General features: G+C 47.2%; 2 protein-coding genes across 8 annotated transcripts; one reads left to right on the top strand and one right to left on the bottom strand.

Moving 5' to 3' along the window:
* The first annotated feature begins 117 nt into the window (after window positions 1-117).
* On the top strand, window positions 118-17,705 carry csde1 (cold shock domain containing E1, RNA-binding). 6 transcript variants are annotated; one of them, XM_076026578.1, is made up of 21 exons: window positions 118-273; window positions 2,878-3,635; window positions 4,290-4,586; window positions 7,025-7,223; window positions 7,630-7,796; window positions 8,306-8,392; window positions 9,516-9,613; window positions 9,698-9,779; window positions 10,088-10,216; window positions 10,298-10,423; window positions 10,502-10,717; window positions 11,482-11,622; window positions 11,741-11,917; window positions 13,445-13,552; window positions 13,656-13,834; window positions 13,928-14,040; window positions 14,137-14,256; window positions 14,669-14,847; window positions 14,938-15,101; window positions 15,198-15,330; window positions 15,872-17,705. In XM_076026578.1, the coding sequence occupies exons 3-21, from the start codon at window positions 4,461-4,463 to the stop codon at window positions 15,917-15,919; spliced, it is 2,592 nt and encodes an 863-aa protein (XP_075882693.1). In that variant the 5' UTR covers window positions 118-273; window positions 2,878-3,635; window positions 4,290-4,460; the 3' UTR covers window positions 15,920-17,705. The 6 variants fall into 6 exon arrangements, with proteins under 6 accessions (XP_075882693.1, XP_075882696.1, XP_075882695.1 ...); XM_076026581.1 differs by lacking the exon at window positions 4,290-4,586; XM_076026580.1 differs by lacking the exons at window positions 118-273; window positions 2,878-3,635; window positions 4,290-4,586 and adding an exon at window positions 6,309-6,488 and having other exon boundaries at window positions 7,630-7,739; window positions 11,759-11,917.
* rassf11 (Ras association domain family member 11) lies at window positions 17,706-20,610 on the bottom strand. Of its 2 annotated transcripts, none has more exons than XM_076026584.1 (3): window positions 20,497-20,610; window positions 19,802-19,943; window positions 17,706-19,708 (listed from the first exon to the last, which is right to left on the bottom strand). In XM_076026584.1, the coding sequence occupies exons 2-3, from the start codon at window positions 19,902-19,904 to the stop codon at window positions 18,393-18,395; spliced, it is 1,419 nt and encodes a 472-aa protein (XP_075882699.1). In that variant the 5' UTR covers window positions 19,905-19,943; window positions 20,497-20,610; the 3' UTR covers window positions 17,706-18,392. The 2 variants fall into 2 exon arrangements, with proteins under 2 accessions (XP_075882699.1, XP_075882700.1); XM_076026585.1 differs by having other exon boundaries at window positions 19,802-19,956; window positions 20,497-20,513.
* Between the last annotated feature and the right edge of the window lie 1,861 nt (window positions 20,611-22,471).

Raw genomic sequence — 22,471 nt, 5'->3', positions numbered from 1 at the left:
TTGACAAATCACAGCATATTCATTGGAACAAGCGCGCAATTATGTTCTAAAGGGCTGTAAGTTAACCACAGATTTTCTCATAAAACACCGCTACCGCATTAGAATGCCATATATTAGAACGGTTATGACCTGTCACTATCATCCTGTCAGCGGCCACTCTTTCCGCTGGCCGTCTTCACGCAGCCAAATATCGCGATAGCCGCCTCCCTCCTCACTACGTAATGTGCCGTGCTGCTTCTAGCGGCGCTGGTGACAGTGCTGAAAGCTGTTGGGGTGAGTTTTTACATTATTAAACCTTTTTCCCCGTGTAAAAATCAAACCAGATTTGGTACGAAGTTGTATCCATAACGTATATCCAGAAGCTAGGCCACGAGAATCGTTCGTGTTATCCTTCGCTTAGTCATGCGCTGATCTGGGGCCTGGGTGGGGGCAGCGCTGTCTTTTTCCTCCGCTGTATAAATCACCGTGCAGCGAAGCAACGTGCTAGCTAACTCTGTAGCTGCCGCGTACACCTTTGTCAACGGCCTATTCGTGCCGCCACGGCCGCCGAAAGAATGGCATTTATCGAACGTGTTTCAATATGTCAAAAGAGCCACACGAAAGGTGCCAACGTTCCCTTCGGGGAAGACGAGTTAGAGGCGCCATAACTGATCGGAATTGAAGCTCGAGCTGGGGTTCGCTTGTAAAGCTTCTTTGTTATCCCCTCCTCGTGCCGTTAGCTCAGATTCCGCATTATTGCGTTACTCCTTTTTAAACGGGCGTCATTAAATACAGATAACTGGTGAATCGAACGTCTTGTTTAAAAATATAAACAACGCACCTCATGTTAATTACTATTATTAATATTATTATTATAGGGGTAAACACATTGCCATTGATCCGACCAAACTCCGAAATACAATTTCTGTCAATTCCACTTCTCTGTTTTACTATAAACGTAGGAATAAAGTTAATACTGGTATACAACCTGTGTCGACTGTATTTAAACACCCTCGTGTTTTGCTATTAGTGTGAAATGGGCCCCCCGTTTTAACACGTACTGTTTACCATTTGCAGCCAAACATTAAAATGCCCCCCCCCCCCCCCCCCCCCCCCCATTTGGATGGTTTGCAAAGCTCTTGACTTGTTTGATTTCCTCAAGCGGACTTTGCGAGATCAAACAGCGCTTTCCTCTGACTTGTGTCCTAACGCCACTTTAAAAGCCCCTAATGTCATGCCGTTAATTCGTATAACAAGTCACTTAGACGTCTGAGGGCTCCCTGACTGTTTACGGCTTTAGCATTAGCTAGATGCTAATCCCGTGCTCACAAGGTCACCATGATGATGCGTTTTTGTTCAAATTTAGACACAAGAGGATTGTTATATTGGATATTTAGACTCTTAAGACGCGATTCCCTCCACACCCTTGGTTGTTATCGTAGATCGGGCTTACGAATTTGACATGTGTCGGACATCAGCCGTTCCTGCTTGGACGTGACGTTTTGCGACAGCGTTGTTGTGCCGCAACATGTTGGAACAGGCCACGCTCGCCGTTCCAGCTGAGGATGGCGGATTGCTGGAAAGTCACATGGTTGCTTGCTGGCATAGTAGTTGTTGTTCGGGCCCAGGTCAGGGGTAGCACCGCGGCATTAGCCTCGTTATTCGGTGGGTTCATCATCTGCCGAGCCACCGGAGTAGCCTAGCGCGGGCACATCGCGTCCACCCCGTCGGTCGTTTAATCATTACGGTGGTGCGTCGTTGTTGACGACTCGCGATAAAGTGTTGCAAAGTCTGCTAACTGGCCAATGAGTGCTGGAGCTTCGGTGGGTGGACAACGTGTTTTCTCCGGGTGCGTCATGAAGAGTCCCTGGAAATGAATCTCGTCTCCTCCAAGGTTGTTTTCCCCGGAGTCTCGTTTTTCTCCTCAACTTTAACCCAGATTGTAAGGTTGTGTGAATGTAAATGTTGATTTCTGTGGTGCCGCTTTGGTTCACAACAAAAATCCCAAACATCGAGCAGATGCACATTCTGGCAAGCATGCAGACCTCACATGGGGAGTATGGCAGTCACTTTCAATGCACACATTATTAGCAATTAAAATCATCATTGGTTTTTAGGGACTGCTTGCTAAGATAGATGTGTATTTTCAAATCCATTTCATGCCAGTATCTCCCTTTTTGTATTCATAAACACCCTGTTTTTTGAGGTCATGTTTTGTGCAGCGTCTGTGTCTAGAGGCCGACCGAAGCGCATAGCTGAGCCACCAAGAGAGACATTCACAAAGTAGTCCTCCTTTTCTCGGCTGTCCTTGGTGGCATTTTACTGTGGTATATTTGCACATTTCCAGGAACGGTGCGTGACACTGCAACTCCGTCCCAACAGTATCGATATCGTGACCCAAGTTGCCTCACCCCGGCCCTGTTTACGAAAGGAGAGTATTTAGGTCAGCGACACATCAGCCCAACCTGTTAATGAGGGATCAGTTTTCGAGTTTCTGGCTAAATTTAGCAAAATAAACACGCTCGGCGAACACTCCACACATGAAATAGTGTTTCCCGAACCGAAGGCCTGCACAAAGACCAGTTGATCCACGTCGCTTTGCATGCTAGTCAGCTGCCTGGCATTGTGGGTTAAACCCAGAGGCACACGAGGAAGACTTATTTTTGTACTCGTGAGTCTGGGCAAGGATACCGGTGGCCTTAAACACAACGTGGACGGCTCTCTGCAGCTGCACGTAAAGCAAGTCCGCTTACTGTCATACATGACGTGAAGTTCTTGACACCGTAGCCGGCGTGATCGCGCTTCTTGCGTCATTCTTGTTGCGTTTTAGATGTCTGGGTTTGCTTGTTTTAAACTTATCAGTTCAATTCCACTAAGCTGTTCTTTCCGTCTTTGCAGTATGAAGTGAAACAGAACAGAATTTTTGTACCACCCGCAACTACTTCAAGTTCAGATCATCACACAAAGAAACTGAAGACAAACCCTCAAAAAAAAAAGCCAAGCGACGACACTGAAGACGCATCGGAGAAATAAAAAAAAAAGAAAAGGATCACTTCAAGGTTTTTTTTTTTGTTTTTTGAAGAAAAAAAAGAGAAAAAACTGCAAGAAGTAACCAAATCCTGAAACGACCAAAGACGACATCAGCCCAATCGAAACACAGAAGAGAAGCAATCCAACGCCCAAGCATATATACTGAGAAGTCAAGAACTGATCTGAAACCAGAAGTTTGTGCCTACTCAACAGCTTTGACAAAGCACACGTCCCAACGCTGCTCCTAGCCCTCATCCTCACCACACCGCCGACTCACCACCGGGGTGTGGAGTGGGCTGCTATATGCTAGTTTTTTTTTTCTCCTTCTCCCTCGTATCTCCCCCTGTCTCGGACCTCCTTCTCCCCCTCACACTGTTTTCATTGTAAATTTCCTCCGAGCGGTGTTTTTGCACCTGCCTTTGCCTTTTTTTGAGATAACCCCCCCACCTCCTTCTCTCTTTTTTTTTCTTTTTTTTTTTGCTTTATGCAACCATCTAGAACTTGGTCCAGAAACTTGTAACAGGTGTGTGTGTTCAACTGTGTGTGTGTGTGTGTGAAGAGACCTGCAGGAGTAGCGTAGTCACAAAGACCCTGAGAACTGCGAGATCCCAAGACGACAAGTAAAGGTGAGTCGCCTCATTTTGAGACACTTGTGAGACGGATTACTGTGTAAATGGATTGTAGTCTGAAATGCAATGTTCACTTGTGTCAACGGAGTGATTTCCACCCCACGTGGCTCAAAAGTTGGACTCCCTGTGCCCCGATTCCCTTATAAACCAGTAAGCGCACGGTGTCTCCTCCTCCCCCCCTCCAACCTCCCTGAAGCCAAATTTGGGAAAATATCGGCATGTGCTCCTCAATTCCTCTTTTCCAAATGGACCCAGTTTGATTGGCTTATTCTATGAATTGATGTTCAGTTTAAAAATTGGCGACATTGAATCCGATTGGAGCGTCGATGCATCGCTCGAGTGCATTAGTGGAAAACGGAGTCCGAGGTCTTTTGTTTAGGTTCGAATCCTTTTATTGGCATTTTACAACCCCAATTGGTCTGCGCAGTCAAAGATTCACCGAAAAGCTTTCCCGCACTCTGCTCACACCTTTACCCCCCCCCCCTCATCTTCTGGCATTGAAGGTCTGATCTTCTTCCCCATTTTGTGCCGTTTCTCTTGGTGGGGGTGGAGAGACTCCCACAGCTGTTTTTCCTTGTTTGTGACACTTGGCACACTTGGCTGACTTATCTGCCTCACCCGTATGTTTGTTCCTCTCTTCACCCCTTGCAGACATCCAGTCCGGTGTATCGTTTTTGGGTGGTTGCATAACAGTAGTATTGAACAGACGAGCCAAAAACTTAAAAGGGAGAAAAGAAAAGAAAAAAACCCTCCACCCTTAAATTAGTAAAAATCATTTCAGCAAGTGCTCAAGCAAGTTTGCCCCGAGTTTTATGGGAAAATATGGGCAGCCCCTGGAAAGGCTTTGTTGAGTTTACGTTGCCTGCGTCGCCACCCACCGCGTATGTTAGCGCTGACCTGAGCAGCACCTCCCCTGTCGGACTCAGCCTGTCTCCGTATGGCCGATCCGTAAGTTTCACCTTCCCGCCTCTTTTCTACGTGCCCCACCCACCCACTCTCCACCCCCATCCAAACAACCATTCACCCCCACCGCCCCGCCCCTGCATCTCTCCTCTGTGAATGGCTTCAGCCTCTTCCATCCTCTCCCGGGCTCCTGGGACCGGCCTCCGCTCGCTCACAGTGTCGGAGGATAAGCGCTAGCTTGCTATTGTTAGCCATTCCCCAGCTGTCACCATTTGATTAGGTTTGATTCAATCAAGCATTGCATATTAAAGATAAAAAAACAAAATCATGGGGTGCAGGTTATTGGCTTTTTGGAATCAAATTAAGTGCAATACAAGTTGGATTGTGAAACAGTTTGTTTCCAAGAAAAACTGGTTGAGTGAGTGTTTGTACTGCGGTGGTTTCCAAAGTGGGATCAGTGACTCCAGTAACGAGGGTTCGAAGGAAACATGGACACGTTTGCTTTGACTTTCTTAACACTTCAGTCTCGCCATAGCCGAGTGCACGTGTGAAACCTTTCCAAATCTCGCCCATATTTTAAATAGGACCACCCCACAGAATGAAATTATGTTTCATGATATGAATGTATTTGCATCAAGTATTCAGTCCAGCGAACCACTTTAGGATGCCCAGGTGAGAAACATCACGTCTTGGTTAAATACTAAAGCCGTTTGTTTCACAATAATAGACTGATGTGCTGCTGATGTAACTCAATCAATAACCTCACTGCATCGCACCAAGGCCACAGCTGTCAAGGTGCAGGCAGAACCAATTTGGCATGTAAATCACCCCCCACTTTCTGAATGGGACACATTGAATCAGAGTTATTATTATCATTACTATATTATTATTATTATTATCATTATTATTATTACATTTTTACATCAGAAACCACATTTTTATGTCATGTACAGCAATTGTATAGAGATGAATAATAATTGACTGTTTAAACCTGAATTCTGTTGAACAAAAATCTAAAATCGCCGGCATTATTGGTGGTTTTTCTGTCTGTCCTGTCATTAAAAAGGCTTTGGGAACCACTGCAGTACAAAGTCAAGCAGAGGAGGCTGCTCCGGGACCCCACTCATAACTCATAACCCACCACCAACTCCACACTGTGCACTGTAGATAACGCCTTTTTTTTTTTTTTTTTTGACCTGTCAATCCCAGTTTGTCCAATTTATTTTCTTTGAAGTAGTTTTTATTTCACCGGATCCATTAGCAACACTGCCGTCAAACCACTCCCCCCCCGCCCCACCGGTTACTGGCTGCCCAGGAGAACTTGCTCTGATTTTTTTTTTTTTTTTTTTTTACTTAATCTTCTGCTTGGTCTGTAGGTTTCACGCACTTGATTTCTACGCATCGGTGCTTTTGCTTTAGTAGCAGATTGACGGGGGAGAGCAGGGCGACCGTTGTTTGAAGGTTGCCTACTTTTGTGTCAGGCCTTCATGAGGAAAACGGAGGTTCTTGCGATGTTGGTAAACCAGTTGGGTGGTGTTTCCTAGGTTGTCCTATGCTGGATGCACAGGAGGTCTTTGTGTAGACGTAATGGAGCGAGCAGGGTCGCGCCGTGAGTTCTGTCCTCGTGCCAGGAACCAGGGTCTCGGTCCTAGCCGTGCAAATTGTGACCCCTCGATCTGTCACGCTGTCCAAAAGGCCCCCCCCCTTCTTTTTGTTGTTGTTGTTGTTGTTGAAAAGCCGCTGCCTCCTCCCAACAGTCCAGTCGAGCAACCCCTCCCCACCCCACCCCACACACTGTCGGCCATGGAGAGAGGCTCCTCCGAGCCGCCGGTGGCTCGCAGCGCCGGCCCGAGCGGCCCCGTGGCCATCCCCCGCTCCGCATCCATCTCCTGCCACCCCCACCCGGGGAGTAAAAAACACAAACGGACCCCCCTGTATCAGAGATCAGTAAGGAGGCGTTCGTGTGTGCGTGTTTGATGGGAAGCTTGTCGCGTGGCGCTCGCTAACAGCACGGTTTGTGGCGCGGGGAAAAGTTGGATTTCAGGACGATGTAATTGTCGGTTGGTTGAGGAGCGTGAACAGGTATCGAACGCCGTGGTTTGACTTCCGACCTGCATGGGATTCCTGAAACGTTCCACTTGTGGTTGGATGAAGTTGAGTTTTTGTACTTTTTGACAGCATGACACCTTGCAGCATCACAGTGTGGCTAATCAATGTTGAGGGCGTGCCTCTCCATATCTAAATCTTGTCAACACATGCTCCTCCCACTAGGCACTGAAGACTTTTTGTAGCTTTACGTTTGCTTTGTTTTCCCCTCCCCCACTTCATCTAAAGTTTGCTTTACCTGCATGTTTGAGCGTGCTAATTGTATTTTATTCATTATTTTTCTTAGGTTGCCATTGCTTTCAACTTGTGCATTTCCGCAGCTACCGCGCAAGTTTCACACGTGCACGTTGTCTCTCCTCCTCCCCCCGCCCCTCCAGATGAGTTTTGACCCGGGCATGCTCCATAACAATGGGCACACTGCGTATGCCAACGGCTCGGGGCCGGGCATCCGAGAGACGGGCGTGGTGGAGAAGCTGCTCACCTCCTACGGCTTCATCCAGTGCTCCGAGCGGCAGGCTCGCCTCTTCTTTCACTGCTCCCAGTACAATGGCAACCTGCAGGATCTTAAAATAGGAGGTGAGTGGCCTTGAACCTGCACGTACACACCGTGTATTTATGTTATTGGTCAGGAATGAAAAGTCAGCGGTACCGTCTAAACAGCTATAGCTCATAAGTGTGATTATCAGTAATATTGAAGTCAGTAGCTGCGTTCCCATTACCCCTAGAATTTCGCAAAACCTAAATATCGCAATAAAAATTGCTATTGGAAACCCCTAAACTTCTGAAAAATTCTCAAATATGGCTAAAAGGTTTTCATGGTCTCATGAGGGTTTTTTTTTTTCAGACCTATCCATATAGAGGAATATCGCAAAAGTGTCACATAAAACACTTTTGAGCAAAACAGCATTTGAGCTAATGTATCTGTTCTCATCAACTCAGCTAATTGTGTGTTGTTTGTTTTTTGCTCTGTCTCTCCCCTCAGATGATGTTGAGTTTGAAGTGTCCTCTGACAGGCGCACTGGCAAGCCCATAGCAGTGAAGCTGCTTAAGATAAAGCCAGAAGTGCTGCCAGAGGAGCGCATCTCGGGCCAGGTGGGGCCAGACCTGCACGCCTATCCCTTTACTAAGCTGCATGGTTATATTCATCCAGTTAAGGAATACCATTTTATTTTTGGTTCTGTCCTTGTCTGTCACCCTGACATTTCTGTCAACCCCCCCGTTGTGTTTGTGTGGAGACGGAGAGTGGGCGGGGCTGGGATCCAAGTGTGAGTGTGAACTGGATTCCCCTCAAATCCAGACAACGCCCCCGATTTCCTTGGTGTCTGTGCATGTGTGGTGTCGTTCAGTGTTCACGTCCATATGTTGTCTGTTAAACGCAGGAGAAAATCAAAGTAATGCTAATGGCGTCAGTGAGGGGAAGCCAGCGCATCATTGGTAGTTTATAATCTATTTTTCTCTCTAAAATAAGAAATGCTGCTTAACCTGTAATGCACCTGGGGGCGCTGATTGATGTCTGTTCTCACCGATCGACGACGCAGTAAAACAGGGACAGGAGTAGTCGCGCACGCATAGCTAATTGCGCAACGTGTCTGTGAGCCTCGACGTGCACGTCGCTGCCACGGCCTCCGCTGACCGTCTCTCTCCCGCCTGTCCCGCAGGTCGTCTCTTCCATTCCTGGCCACTTGGATGGAAAGTCCGCTCCTGGCCAGGTGCCCACTGGGAGCGTGTGTTACGAAAGGAACGGGGTAAGAGGGGAATTTCGCTGCGCCTCTGTCGTCCAACCAGCTCTCGGATGCTCGGCTGGGGTCTGACAGATGTGCAGTTTAGAGCCGCGGTCTCACTGCGGTGCTACACTACGCGTCAAAAGGTTGGACACACGTTTTCATTCAATGTTTTCTACACTGCAGATAGAAACTGAAGACATCAAATTGACATTAAATGAGCAAGATGTATGTCGTGATGCAGCAAAGAAAACCGTGAACTTAATCTAAATGTGCTTTTTATGACAGGTGGCTATTTTGAAGAATTTAAATATAAAATGTGTTTGAGTTATTTTACACTTTTATTGTTTCCTGCATAATTCCATGCGTGTTCGTATGTAGTTTTGATGCCTTCAGTGAGAAACTGCAATGTCAGTAGTCATGAGATTGGAAGAAAAGACATTCAATTCATAGTTTGGGTGTGTCCAAACTTTTGACTGGTAGTCTAAATAGAAACAAAAGCCTGGAAAAGCTGGAATTTTCAGTGGGGCAGCGGTTTACACAAACTCTTCTAGTCCAAATTTCCTGAAATGCATTGGGGTTGCACTTGGGGTTCGTTTTTGTGGGGCAGTATTTAAAAGTCCCGCAAGAAGCGATGACACTGTCTGCCACAGAGCCTGGTCTCCTGTTAATGCTGCAGATTTTAATGTGTCCATTTTTTTTGCAAATGAGCACGTTTGACAAAATAACACGAGTCGTACAAGAAAATCGTCAGAACTACAAAACTCTACAAAATGTCATCAGCAAATTTCCCCTTGGTTTCTTCACATGCAGGGAATAAAATGCTACCTGCCGAAAGACGGGGAATTTTCTCTGCATTTTGCCTCTCCAAAAATACGTACTTTTTAATTGAATTAATAAATGACCTGCGTTTTTTGCTAAAAATCGAATAAAGTTAATGCAGTGCAAGTTCTGATCGTTTGTCAGTGATATGCAGCCCTGTACCGTGACGAGCTCAAAGTCTGCGTGTTGTATCTAGACCAGCCACGTGACTGTGTCTACGGGACATCTTTAGCCCGCGCCTCCCGTTTGTTTGCATTTTCACTTAACGATCTGACAGCTCGGGGTTTTGCGGGCAAAAGTCTGACGTCGCTGTGACTTTCCACAGGAAGTGTTCTACCTTACCTACACCCCTAACGACATGGAGGGGAACATCCACCTGGACACTGGCGACAAAGTGAGCTTCTACATCGATACCAATAAGCAGTAAGTCGGGAATCTGGGTTGGCATCGCTTTTTGTTTTTTGTTTTTTGTTTTTTTTAAAGGACCGTCACTTTCTTTTCTTTCAGTACCGGTGCAGTCAGTGCTCGAAATATTCAACTGGTGAAGAAGAAGCAAATGACTTGTCAGGGGGTTGTGTGTGCTACCAAGGTGAGTAGGTGCATAGTCGGGGGGGAAAAGGGCATCTCTAAAGTTAAATGTCAACTTTGGAGCCTGTCTTTGTTTTCTCTTGACGCATCCTGCAAGCATAGACAGGATTGGGATGAACAGTGAAGGCAACACATCCATCTTATAGATGTGGCAAGAGTTAACTCGGCCCGGACTTGTTTCGAATGAGCCAAAGTATTCTGACCTTTTTTGACGTATTACAACCGCTAACCGTAGCTCTGCTTTGACTGAATATTGAGAAAACCAGCGTTTAACTGAATGGCGTCGCTGGACCGCGTGTCTTCCTTCAGGAGGCTTTCGGGTTCATCGAGAGGTCCGACGTGGTGAAGGAGATTTTCTTCCACTACAGCGAGTTCAAGGGCGACCTGGAGGCTCTGCAGGCTGGAGACGACGTGGAGTTCACCATCAAGGACAGAAACGTAGGCATCGGCTCAGCTTAGCTTAGCTTAGCATCGCAGAGCCACCTGCACTGGTGCTCCATCTTGTTCCCGCCCCTGCAGGGTAAAGAGGTGGCCACGGACGTGAGGCTGCTCCCCCAGGGCACGGTCATCTTTGAGGACATCAGCATCGAGCAGTTTGAAGGAACCGTGGCCAAGGTCATTCCCAAAGTCCCCACAAAGAATCAGGCAAGTCAAATTCCACCGGATCTCAACGTGCCATCTGGAATGTACTCGGTCTGACGTCTGAGGTTCTCGGCGCTGCAGAACGACCCTCTGCCCGGCCGCATTGGCGCCCACATCGGCTTCGCCGACAAGGAGCTTCCGTTTGGGGAGAAGGACACCAAGTCCAAGGTGACCCTGCTGGAGGGGGATCACATCCAGTTCAACATCTCCACCGACCGCAGGGACAAGCTGGAGAGGGCCACCAACATCGACATCCTGCCCGACACCTTCGACTTCACCAAGGAGACCCGGGAAATGGTGAGGACCAAAACAGTAAACTGGGATTCTGACACAGCTGCAAAGTTTTCATTTTTATTTTTTTATTTTATAGGGCTGTGCAATTAATCGATTTTAAATCGAAGTCAGATTTATTAGTCAAGACGATGTTAAAAAAAAAGAAAAAGGGCAAAATCTTAAAATCAATTTTCTTCTCGCAAGCTTCTGCCCCTATGAAAGTTTTGCACCTTTTTTTTTTTTTTAATTCATTGTTGTTCAGGATGATAGAAAGAACTTTCATTTTTAAAGTGATGTTTCCTGACTGTCAAGGTCGTCACTTTATCCACAGGGGCATTCATTTGTGTTTGGTTCTGAAGTTTTCACTTTATTCCCAAGTAAGGGAACTTCATCTTTGTTTATGAGGAACCTGCTCATTTCCAAGTGAAGTTTGGTGAAAGTGAGGTTCTCGCTTCATTAATCCCAAGGGATTCGTCATGGTTTGGTCAAGAAGACTGCAAATGTTGTCACTCTACTAAACCCAAGGAGGATTTTTGCGGTGTCTTTCAGTTGCGCTTCATTCCCAATACGGGAAATTTGTTCGCTATTTTTCTTTAAAAAAATAAAGATGAAATATTGTCGTTTGTAGTTTTACCCCCAAAAAATCAAAATCAAAGATCGAGGTTCAGGGGCAAAATTATATTTTTGCCCAAAGTCGCCCGGCCCAAGCGCTTGCATTTGAAGAATGTCGTGCTTGAATAGTGACGATATTCCTGACGATGGCGACCTGGCGATTCCTCTCCCTCCAGGGCGTGATCGCCGCCATACGCGACGGCTTCGGCTTCATCAAGTGCGTGGACCGGGACGCCAGGATGTTCTTCCACTTCAGCGAGGTCCTGGAGGAGAGCCAGCTGCACATTTCCGACGAAGTGGAGTTCACTGTTGTGCCTGTAGGTCATGTTTGTCCAAAAAAACAAAAAACAAAAAACTTTGGCGGTTTTGTTTTTCCCTCCCTCCTCTGTCCTCCTCTGAGATGCGTGTTGTGATTTGTTGATGATGAATTAAAAGGAGTCCCGTCGTTGCCAGGACATGCTGTCTGCTCAGAGGAACCACGCCGTGCGCATCAAGAAGCTGCCCAAAGGCACCGTGTCCTTCCACACGCAGTCGGAGCAGCGCTTCTTTGGCGTGGTGGAGAAGGAGGTCGTGTCCAATAAGAACGCCAGTCCCACCAAGGGCAAGGAGAAGGTAAGCCCACCTTGAAGTTCCAGTTCAAGTATCTTCATCTCCAACGCAGCCCTGACCCCTTTCCCACATCTTCTGCCCAACCCCCCCGCCCCCCCCCTTTTTTTGGATTATTTTTATTTCGTTCTCTTTTGTTCTAATTTTCCTCTTTGGGTTCTCCTCCTCCTTCTTCCTCCTCAATGACTTTGTGCTCCTCGTGCTCCTTGTTTAGAAAAAGGACAAGGTAGGACTTGGAGCCTCTGCATGGCGTAGCGTTAATAAGTCGTAACAAACAAGTTGGAGATAAAAAATGTTTTGACTAACGTGTGATGGAGGAGATCAGTTCATCCTAAGAGCTTCTTCTAGCAGATACAAAAGTCAACTCGGTACTTTGATGATTTTGAGTCTGCTGTATTTGCCAGTGTGATGGTTCAAACATCACTGTTGATGCGTGTCTGTCCTTATTGTCTTGAAGGGTAAAGTTGTAGAGAAGGTTAGTTTCCGCTGACCTCTAACGGCTTTTTTTTTTCCTCCACGGCATGATAATTGATCATTAATTAACACCCTCCCCTTCCCCCCAAAAAACCCTCCTTTTCTTCTGGTGTGTCGTAGAGTTGCACAATTCAACTAAATTCTGGGTATTGTCCCTTTGCGATGTCAGAGTGCACTGAAACCTATCTCAGGTTGCTGTCCGTACCTCGATGCTTGACTGGATCACACGGCCCGCGTGTGTAAAGAAATAAAGCTGAATAAATATCATTTTACATTTTATTGACTTTAAATTCACTCCAGTGTCCTGCAAACATCGCTCCCGCTGTTTGATTAGAAGCTTATATTCCTTTGGCTTTAAGGTTTATTGTTTTATTGCCGCCACAGAACTGGCTGGTTGTGCAGCTCTGCAGTCAAGAACGATCCGGTTATTGCATAGGTGTCAAACTCTGGCCCGTGGGCCAAATTTGGCCCCACAGTGTCATTATACTTGGCCTGCGAGGCCAATACAAAACCACGACTAGCGCTGCTGGTCCGACGTTATTCTCCGGCACATGTAGCGCTAATACTACAAATCCCAGAGTGCTCTGCTGGTATTTTGCCGCCTCAATCAGGACAGGACCTTAATTGAAGGATGTTGTTATGGCTTCACTGGTTTATTATTGCAATATCAAATTCCAAGTTCCAGGCATTCAGGATAAGACAAAACTTGTTTGGGTGCATATGGAAAGTTTCACTGTTCTGTCTGGAAGAGAATGTTTCAAATAAACGTCAATGTTGGACCGAGACCTTGTCCATGTTTGAAATTTTGGCCCCGCTGTGTGTTTGAGTTTGACACCCCTGGGCTAATGCTAACGCGTAGGCTGCTACAGATTAATTTCCTGCACACATTGCCTTTTCTTTCACATTGCACTTGTGTCGTTCACCTCCCCTCCCCCCACATCATCGTCATTATCCTTCACGCTGCCTAACGACGGGACTCTGTTTCGAGACGAGCGGCTGTAGCCATGTTTGTCGGCCACCAGGAAATGGTGACGATGGAATTTGTTTCACTGTCTGAAGGAATGCGAGGAAGGGGTTATTGCCTACGAAGACTGCGGGGTGAAACTCACTGTGCCATACCACGTCAAGGACCTGGAGGGAGGAGGCCACCCGCTGACCGGAGACAAGGTACAACAAGAGCGTTTCATAAAACATCAGGGTTAAGCCGATGCTGAGCGGCTTTTTGCGTCTACGCTGCTAACAAAACACGCCGACGGTTGGCTTCCTGCAGGTGGAGTTCTCCATTAACGAAGTGAAGCGGACCGGCCTGCAGAGTGCGGTGTCCATCAGGGTCCTCAACCGCAACGCCTCCAACGCCAAGAGGCTGCACGGCTTCGTGGCCACGCTGAAGGACAACTTTGGCTTCATCGAGACGGCGAACCACGACCAGGAGATCTTCTTCCACTACAGGCAGGCGCTCCTCTACTCGAGTCGCCCTTTCACCTGAGCGCACAGTGGGTCAGTCGCTCCAGGATCCTAACTCGCTGACATTTGTCTCTCCAGTGAAATGTGTGGAGACCTGGACAGTCTGGAGCTGGGAGACACTGTGGAGTACACGCTGGCTAAGGGAAAAGGAAACAAAGTCAGTGCTGAGAAGGTTACCAGAGTGGCACCAGGTACGAGCGCTCCGCTCTCAATTGCTCCCAATTTTAAAGGGTCAATAAGAAGAAAAAAAATGGCGCTTGTAACTTCCACCGTCTTCCCTCCTGCAGTCAACGCCATTGGTGATGATGTGAGTGCAACAGTGATGATGGGGAAGGTCATTCGTCCCTTGCGCAGCGTGGACCCCTCCCAGACAGATTACCAGGGGCTCATTGAAGTCACAGAGGAAGGTTGGTGTTGTTGTGGTGTGCAACCGGTTTTATGTCATTCTTAAAGGACCCGCATTCCACCAACATGTTCTGTCTTTATGCCACCCGAATGCCGCTCGAGCTCCCTCAGAGGATTAATTGACAGAACTCTGTAGCTCCATAGGATTATTGATTTAGCTCTCTGCAATGTCAAAGAGGACAAATGCATCCATGAGGTTTTTTAGCATTTTTAGCAAAGAGTTGATTTTCAGGATTACGCGTCTCAGCATGCACTCTGTGAATAGTTGAGCAATATGAGAGAGTGGGGACAGACTACTGACAGGTTCACTGTTGGGAAAAGTACATTTAGCATCCAGTGGGATCTTTCCTCTAAGTGTGCCCTTTTTCTCCTGACCACGGCCTGGAATCACGCGGCTTTATGGTTGTTTTTCAGGTTCAAGTAAAGGCCTGAATTACCCCTTTGGAATCATGGGGATGGTGAGCAAGGCGGACTGTCTGCAGAAAGGAGAGCTGGTCAAGTTTCAGTTTTGCACAATTGCCCAAACTGGGCAGAAGATGGCGTGTCACGTGGTCCCTCAGCGCCGAGCCCTGGTGGAGTGCGTCAAGGACCAGGTGGGGAGGAGTCGTGACCCCTACATGAAGACTTAAAACCTTTTGATCGCACTGGAAACTTGAAATTCCTTTTGTTTTGTTTCCTCCCAGTTTGGTTTCATCACGTACGAAGTCGGTGAGAGCAAGAGGCTGTTCTTCCACGTCAAAGAGGTGCAGGACGGCCTGGAGCTCCAGACCGGGGACGAGGTGGAGTTCGCCGTCGTCCTCAATCAACGCACAGGAAAATGTAGTGCCTGCAACGTGCGCAGAGTCAGGTACGGAAACCCAGAAGTCCACAAAATGTTGAAGTCAACCAGGTCGGGGCCAACTCTGAACTCATGCGCTTTGTTTTTCTTCCTTCCGCATTTCAGCGAGGGGCCCAAACCCGTGGCCACGCCTCGTCCCGATCGCCTGGTGAACCGGCTGAAGAGCATCACCCTGGATGACGCCAGCGCTCCTCGACTGGTCATCGTTCGACAGCCCCGTGGTCCCGACAATTCAAAGGTACCAGCGCCACACCTGGTGTCAGCATATCTGTAGTAGCAGTATTAGTAGTAGCAGTGGTAGTTGTAATAGCAGTAGTGGTAATAGCAATAGCAGCAGCAGCAGCAGCAGTAGTAGTAGTAATACAGCAGTAGTAGCAGCAGTAGTTGTAGTAGTAGCAGAAGTGGTAGCAGTAGTAGTAGCAGTAGCAGCATTAGCAGTGGAGCAGTAGTAGCAGTAGCAGCATTAGCAGTAGTAGCAGCATTAGCAGTCGTAGCAGCAGCAGTAATAGCAGCATTAGCAGCAGTAGTAGTAGCAGTAGCAGTCTTAGCAGCAGCAGCAGTAGTAGTAGTAGTAGCAGCAGCAGTATCATTAGCAGTCTTAAATGCAGTAGCAGCAGTAGGAGCAGTCTTAGCAGCAGTAGGAGCAGTAGCAGCAGCAGTAGCAGTCGTAGTAGCAGTATTAGCACTAGCAGCAGCAATGTGTCTTTCTGGGTGACATTGTCTAAACTCCCACTCCATTAACTAGATTTGTTTGTATTCTGTCTTGCTTTCTCACGCAGGGCTTCAACGTGGAGCGCAAGACTCGCCAACCCGGTGTCATCGACTGAGCAATACAAGCCCCGCCCCCGTCCAGCATCGGCGGGTCGCTGTCCCACAGGGGCAACAGCAGTGTGGTGGTGGTGGTGGTGGTGGGGGGTGGGGGGAGTGGTAGGGATAAGGGAATTTGATTCAACACATGCTTGTACACAAAAAAAAACATAAAAAAATACACACACACACACACACACACACACTAATCGGCATGTGTAAGAAACTTTCTCCCCTCGCTGATAAATCCTTGCGAAGAAACTCGTCCTATTCCAGTTTCCCGCCTCCCGTGGATGACACCTCGATGCCGAGCTCCACGCTGCAGTGTACATGGGAATCAGAGCGCGTGTGTGCGTGTGCGTGTGCGCGTGTGTGTATGTATGTGTGCCGTATCCTAAAAGTCCTAGTGTGTAACCCGGAAGTGTTTGTCTTTGAGGGAGTCCTCCCTCCAAATCAGAGTGCTGACTGTGTGGCTGTCTATGTCCCCCGCTCTCTAAGCCCCCCCCCCCCACACACCTTTTTTTTTCTTTTTCAATCCTGCTTTATCTGGAATTCTGCACCTGTTTCCTGTCCAGTAGTCCCACTGCGCGTGTGAGCGTCATTGCATGTCTTTGTGCATCCATTTATTTTATTTTATTTTCCTTTCTTATTTCGCACATTCTTCTCTCTCTTTTTTTTTTGTTTTTTTGTTTTGCTACTTTTACCCTTGGAAACTTGAGAATGGCCTCGGCGCAAAGTTTCCGCTACTGTATGCTTTCCTACAAGACGCATAAAGCAAAAGTTCCCTCCATAAGGAGGATCATATTTCTCATGTGTGCGGAGCTTAAACTGAGGATTTCTTCCCTGCTCGTTTTTTTGAGCAGTTTTAAAAAATAAAAAATAAAAATAAAATGATGCTTTATTGAGGAGCTGAAGTGAAAGCATGGTGTGTGTGAGTGTGTGTTGTATGTGAATGTCAAAAGTAGTTAATCTAATAAGATTTACACGTACCAATCTGGAGCCTTTTTAGATACCTTTTTGGTATTCACATGCTCCACTGAAGCAATTCCCCCCCTCACCCCTCCCCTGCCCCCCAGGTGCAGAATTCCTTGTGGCATCTTATATCTGCAGTTCTTTTTTTTTTTGTTTTTGTTTTTTTTTTACTATTTTTTTCTGTTTTGTTTTGGGTTTGTTTGTTTTTTTGTTTTTTTTTCTGCCGCACATTTTTATTTTGTTTTTGCTTTTTTTTTCATTGAAACTCAAATCCGCTAATATTAGGAATAAGGTGCCTAAAACAAGCAAAATTCAATAATTATTAAAAACAAAACCACAAAAATTAGACGTTTCCTCTGTTTGCAGCCAACCTCCAAAATACTCAGAACAATCCTGGGATGGCTGTCTTTTTGTAGTAGAATTAATGATAATGATAATATGCATCCCAAACCTGTGGGTTGAACTATACTGTATGTAATGTGTGCTTTTTTTCTTTCTTTTTTTTTCTTTTTTTTTTTCGTTAGTGGAACTTCCGATATAACAAAATAAATTTAACTTAAAAAAAAAACAAAACAAAAAAGAAGAGGTTAAGTATTAGAAACTGAAAGCGTTCAGCATCATGTTATCATTACTGTGCTCTGGGAGGGGACGTGTCGGGAGCTGTTGTGCCTCTGCACATCAACCTACAGTCTAAACTTCATTTCAGACTTTGGAAACGGAACCAGGATCACCGGTTTTCAGTTAATCCACTTTCAGTGGTTCTCATGTTCTTTTGTTAATCGTCTTGAATGAAAAAAAAAAAAAAAAAACGAATTAAAAATTTTATGAAAATCATCCGTTTTGTGTTTGCCTTTTATTTCAGAGACTGCTGCATGTTTGGGGGGGGGGGGCGCAATAAGTCATAAATCAGATTTCAAGTCACTGATAACTTTTTTTTTTTTTTTAAACGCATTGACTAAATGATCAACAAGGTCTAGGAACTGAACCTGCCTTTGAGATTGCATTTTTATCTGGACAATGAATGGAAAAGACAGTGTTTTTAGCCAGATAAAGTTGAAGTTATGGGGTCAATTTGAAACCACTAACTAATAAGCATTATAGTTGCACAAAGAGTGTATGCCAGTGTATATATTTAGGTTTTTTTCTCTTACCCTGACATAGCTGCTTTAAGACATTAAAAAGATTCAAAAATGGGGTTCATCCTTAAATGCAATATACTTTCTTACCAGTAGATGCTAGTAAATCCTACACACTTGGCCTTTAAATCATTTGTGCTTCACTGTGTCCACAACTGTGCGTGGCAGGTTTTGAAGAATGAGCCACAACTTTCTGAGAGTACCACTAGATGGCTCTCTTGATCCAAACAGAGCAAAGGATAGAGCGCAGTAGAAGTTGAGCACTCACTAGTAGTAGTACTTCAAAATAGTTCACAATGTTGCTCCACATGGAGGCATCAGTAACCTGCAGTTCAACGGTGACTACACTTTCATAACATCACTCACTTCCTGTTTGGCTGCCGCTCTAATCCTTGGCACTGCCCAGATATATTGTGAGCTCAGAGCGGTGAATGGCCTTCTTTTTATTATTTTTCTGTGACTGATTGCTCTGGGCTTCCGACCAGCGTGTCCACCATTCCCTCAGTTCCGTGGGTCCCGTGGGCCGTCGCTCCTTCATCTGGCAGGGAGCAACTAGAGCGTGAGGTTCCTCTCTGGGCTGGAACTTCCTGTTGACGTTTACAGCCCCGTCTGGATCAGATTGCGGACGCTCGCCGTCCTCGGCCGGAGCCTTTGGAGCGGCGGCGGCAGTGGCGGCGCACGTCGAAGCCTCTCGCAGCTCCTCGTGAGCGGCCGCAAAGTCAAGTCCCTGCAGCCTGCGGCGGTACCCCTCCAGCCTGGGCTTGCACTCGGAGGCCTTGGCCTTGAGCTCCAGGAACTGCCGCTGCAGGTCCTTCTCGAAACCCTCCTCCGCCTTCAGCTCGTTCTCCCAGAACTTGATCTGCTCCGTCTCCTCCTCGGCCGCTCTCAGCTGGGCTTCCTGCTCGGCCCTCCTGACTCTCTGCTTCTCCTCCAGCTTGGCGATCTGTTTGTCCACGCGCGCCACCTGGCTCTGCAGGTCCTGCAGGAGGCCCAGCTGACACACGATGGTCTCCCTCAGACCGATCTTCTCGTCCTCCATGCACCTTGCCTCGATCAGGTCCAGTTTGACATCTTCATTTTTGCGGTAGTGTTTGCTCTCCTTGCCCCGGGACTGACTCCCAATGCAGCAAGACGTCTGGTGGTCCAGATCTGACCTCTGACCTCTGGGACCTCTGTCCTTCCCACGAGCCTCCCTGGCTGAGATGTCTTTGTCGACGGAGAGGAAAATGTCCAGCGAGGTGCGATTCCTCTTGTCGGCCTTCTTGCTGGCGTCCTTTTCGCCCGCCGTGCTGTACACCTTGCTCTTGCCCAGGCTCTCCAGCCACTCCCAGGCCTCCTCCATAAGCGTGAGGGACTTCCTCTTGGGCTTCTTGTGGTCCCTCTGCTGCTGCTGCTGCTCGGCCTCCTGCCTCAGAGTCGACAGCGGCGGCAAGCTGCGGCGGTGCGAGCTGATCGACCCGCTGCCCCGCCGCGTCCTGGTGCCCGCGTCCTTCCTCCGCAGCGGCGGGCAGGGCTGGTAGCGGCCAACTTTGCTCCGGCTCATTTCGTCCCACGCCGAGGGCCCGACGAGGTGCAGCGACAGCTGGACCTCGCGGGCCTGCTCGCCGTATTTGCCGAGGGTCTCCAGGAGGCGCTCCTCGGGCGTCATGCACCGCTGGAACTCTTTGAAGGTCTCACGCAGCGTGTAGCGGCCAGGCTGCCCTGAGGAGGAGGCAGAAGAAGATGATGATGATGATGATGATGATGATGGTGGTTATATTGGTCAATGGGTATTGTGGTAACGTTCATACATACCGAGGGCCTGAGCCAAAACTACCACCACGTCTTGGCACGTTGTTTCCTCGGTAATGCCGCACACCACCCGCTGGACGCCGTCCACGGACACCTTGACCTCCATCTCGAGCAATCTGTGGTTTGGCAGAGGCTGTCGAGTCACCTTAACGTGAGACCTGCAGTGAGAAGGAGATGTTTTGGAGATAGTCTAATCATCATTGACTGTCATCTGGCTGCCCTGGCTGGCTGCGGTGATATGCTTGAAATTGAGGTTCTAGTTACAGCTCACTTTGAGGTTCAGCTTTTCCATCCTTCTTAATGTCCCTGTCCACTTTAGAGAAAATGTCTGCGTGAAATTAGCGCTTTGTGATGTCACAAAGGCCAAGGATACCTCTCCTGAAATTAGGTCAGAACACCTTGACCCAGGTGATGGTCTGCAACCTCTTTAATTGTTCCTTCCAGGCTTTTTCAACGTCCAACAAAACGGCAGGAAGCCAACAAAATGGACAAGACTGTAAGCAAAGGGCTAAAAACAAGCTGTGCTTTCTAGAGATCTAGACAGTTTTTTTTTCTGCCCAGAGTCCCGTTTGAAAAACAAAGGTCTGAAGGAAGCATTTTTGTATGCCGTGCCAGTATCACACTACAGATAAATGATTCAATAAGCCGCTCATGTAGTCAGGTCTGTAGAATAAAGAACTGCAGTGAGAGGGACCTACCTTACTGGCCTGCCTGCGGTCCAGATGCTCAGCAGACTCTGGCCTGGTGGAGAGCTCAGACTGGGAGGAACATGCAGCAATTAAGACCAATTAAAATTCCAGAAGCATCTCCTCCGGCAGGACCGTTGAGGATCCTCCCCAGTTTAGATCATTTCCATTCAACTGTGGGAGGACGTTAATGTCAAAGTCCAGTTTTTGTAATTTTTGATTATGATTATAAAAAAACATTTATGTGTATGAGAAGTCCACAATTACAATTCAGCACCATTGGACAACTTATGTGGATTCCAATCACACCTGATCAGCTTTGAGCTTTTGCTTCTTTCTGGCATTTCAAAGCAATTTTGGTTAAAGCACCAGAATCTTTTTGTACAATTGAAACCAAAAATGTTCAGAAAATTGCTGGGGGGAAAAAAAAAATTGCTCAAAGATAAACTCAATGTTCGACATGCGAGCGTATTCGTTGGCGGATGTTTTTTGGGTATTTCTAGGATTTGGGTGTTCCTCCTTATCTGTCCAGCAGGAAGTGCGATAGCGATCCGGCGCTGTGTTTAGCCACTGGCATTGCACAGCTACATTCACTCCTCGCTGAACGCCTGTAAAAAGTCCCGGCCAACGTCGGACTTGAGCTCCGTGATGATCACACCAGTCAGAATAACTGTTGAATATAAAGACCTTCAGCTATATGTTTGTTTGTATGTATCGTGGGCTTGTATGGGGCTACTTTAATCGTTTTTTATAGCTTTGACAATTGCTACACTCTTTTTAAATATACAAGAAGTGGAAGAGTCAACACCTGGTTGGGAATGCTGTTATTAACCTGTGAGAGGTATCAGTGTCCTTTGTGACATCACAAAGGGCTGAGCTTTTTTTTTTTTAGCCTCACACACTCTGACTGGTGACGCAAAGCCAGAGAAGTAAAGGATGGACTGTGACACACGCAGGTCCAATCAATTCTGCATAAGCGGGTCCTTTAAAACCAGGAAAAACCTTTTGGTCATGTTCAACCTGAAAGGCTTCAGGACCAGAGTGGAGAGCGATCGAGGCACCTGCTGCGGGCAGCAGCCCACATTATGACAGCGGTGGAAGTAATATGAGAGTCTCCGCTCCGTCCCTCTCCCTGGTGTGAAACACATGTCCTGCTGCTGATAATCTCCCTGCTTCACGGCGAGGGACGGCCAAACCTCCCACTCAAAATGTTACTTATGAGAAGAATCGGTTGCTCTTTTTTATTGCACTTTTTCTCCCCTGGCAGTCTGACCGACCTCCGAGGTCGCAGCCACACGCTGCAGCATGTCGAGCAGCAGGGAGGACAAGTTACTCACCTCAAGTTTATTGATAAGTTTGAGATCAGCAAAACTGAATTGAAAGGCAGCGAATTTACTTCACTGCTTTTATTACTATTTATTATTTGTAGACAAATAGTCAGTGTATCAGTGTATTTGGACATGTTTAAAGGTATCCTTTGTGGGGTGAAAAAGCCCATTGTCTTTGAAATGGATTAAATGTCTTAATTCACCAGAAACTGTTTAAGAAGTTAAAAAAAAAAAAAAAAAAAGATTGTCTGGCGTTTATATTTCAGCGCAGAGATCTGACTGGCTGCCCTCTGTAGCCACTTGAACTGTGAGTGGAACGTTGACATTTAGGATCGCATTCCCTAAAAATAGACGGCTTAAGGAGCGCGCACAGCGTCTCGGACCGGACCGGACCGGACCGGAGTGCGGTGATCTGGGTAAAAATGGACAGTCCGTGCAGTTGAGAACATCACGTTTTTTTCTCCCGCAACACTGAAAAACCAGGCCATGACTTGAACAGGAGGTCCGCGATGGTTTGGATCAAAAGTATCTGACTAGAGATTCCTGTTTGTAGGATTTCTGCACTTTCTTGCAGCACCGCAATATCAGTTATGCAGTTGATGGTGTGAACACTGAAAGCAACAGCAGCGTTTAATCTGCATAGCTCTGCTTTTATCATC

This window comes from Nelusetta ayraudi, unplaced genomic scaffold, assembly GCF_046127955.1.
Source record: "Nelusetta ayraudi isolate G7.1 ecotype Tasmania unplaced genomic scaffold, CSIRO-AGI_Nayr_v1 ptg000019l, whole genome shotgun sequence".
Lineage (NCBI taxonomy): Eukaryota > Metazoa > Chordata > Actinopteri > Tetraodontiformes > Monacanthidae > Nelusetta > Nelusetta ayraudi.
The sequence above is the reverse complement of the archived record's forward strand: the minus strand, read 5'-3'. Positions and strand labels throughout refer to the sequence as shown.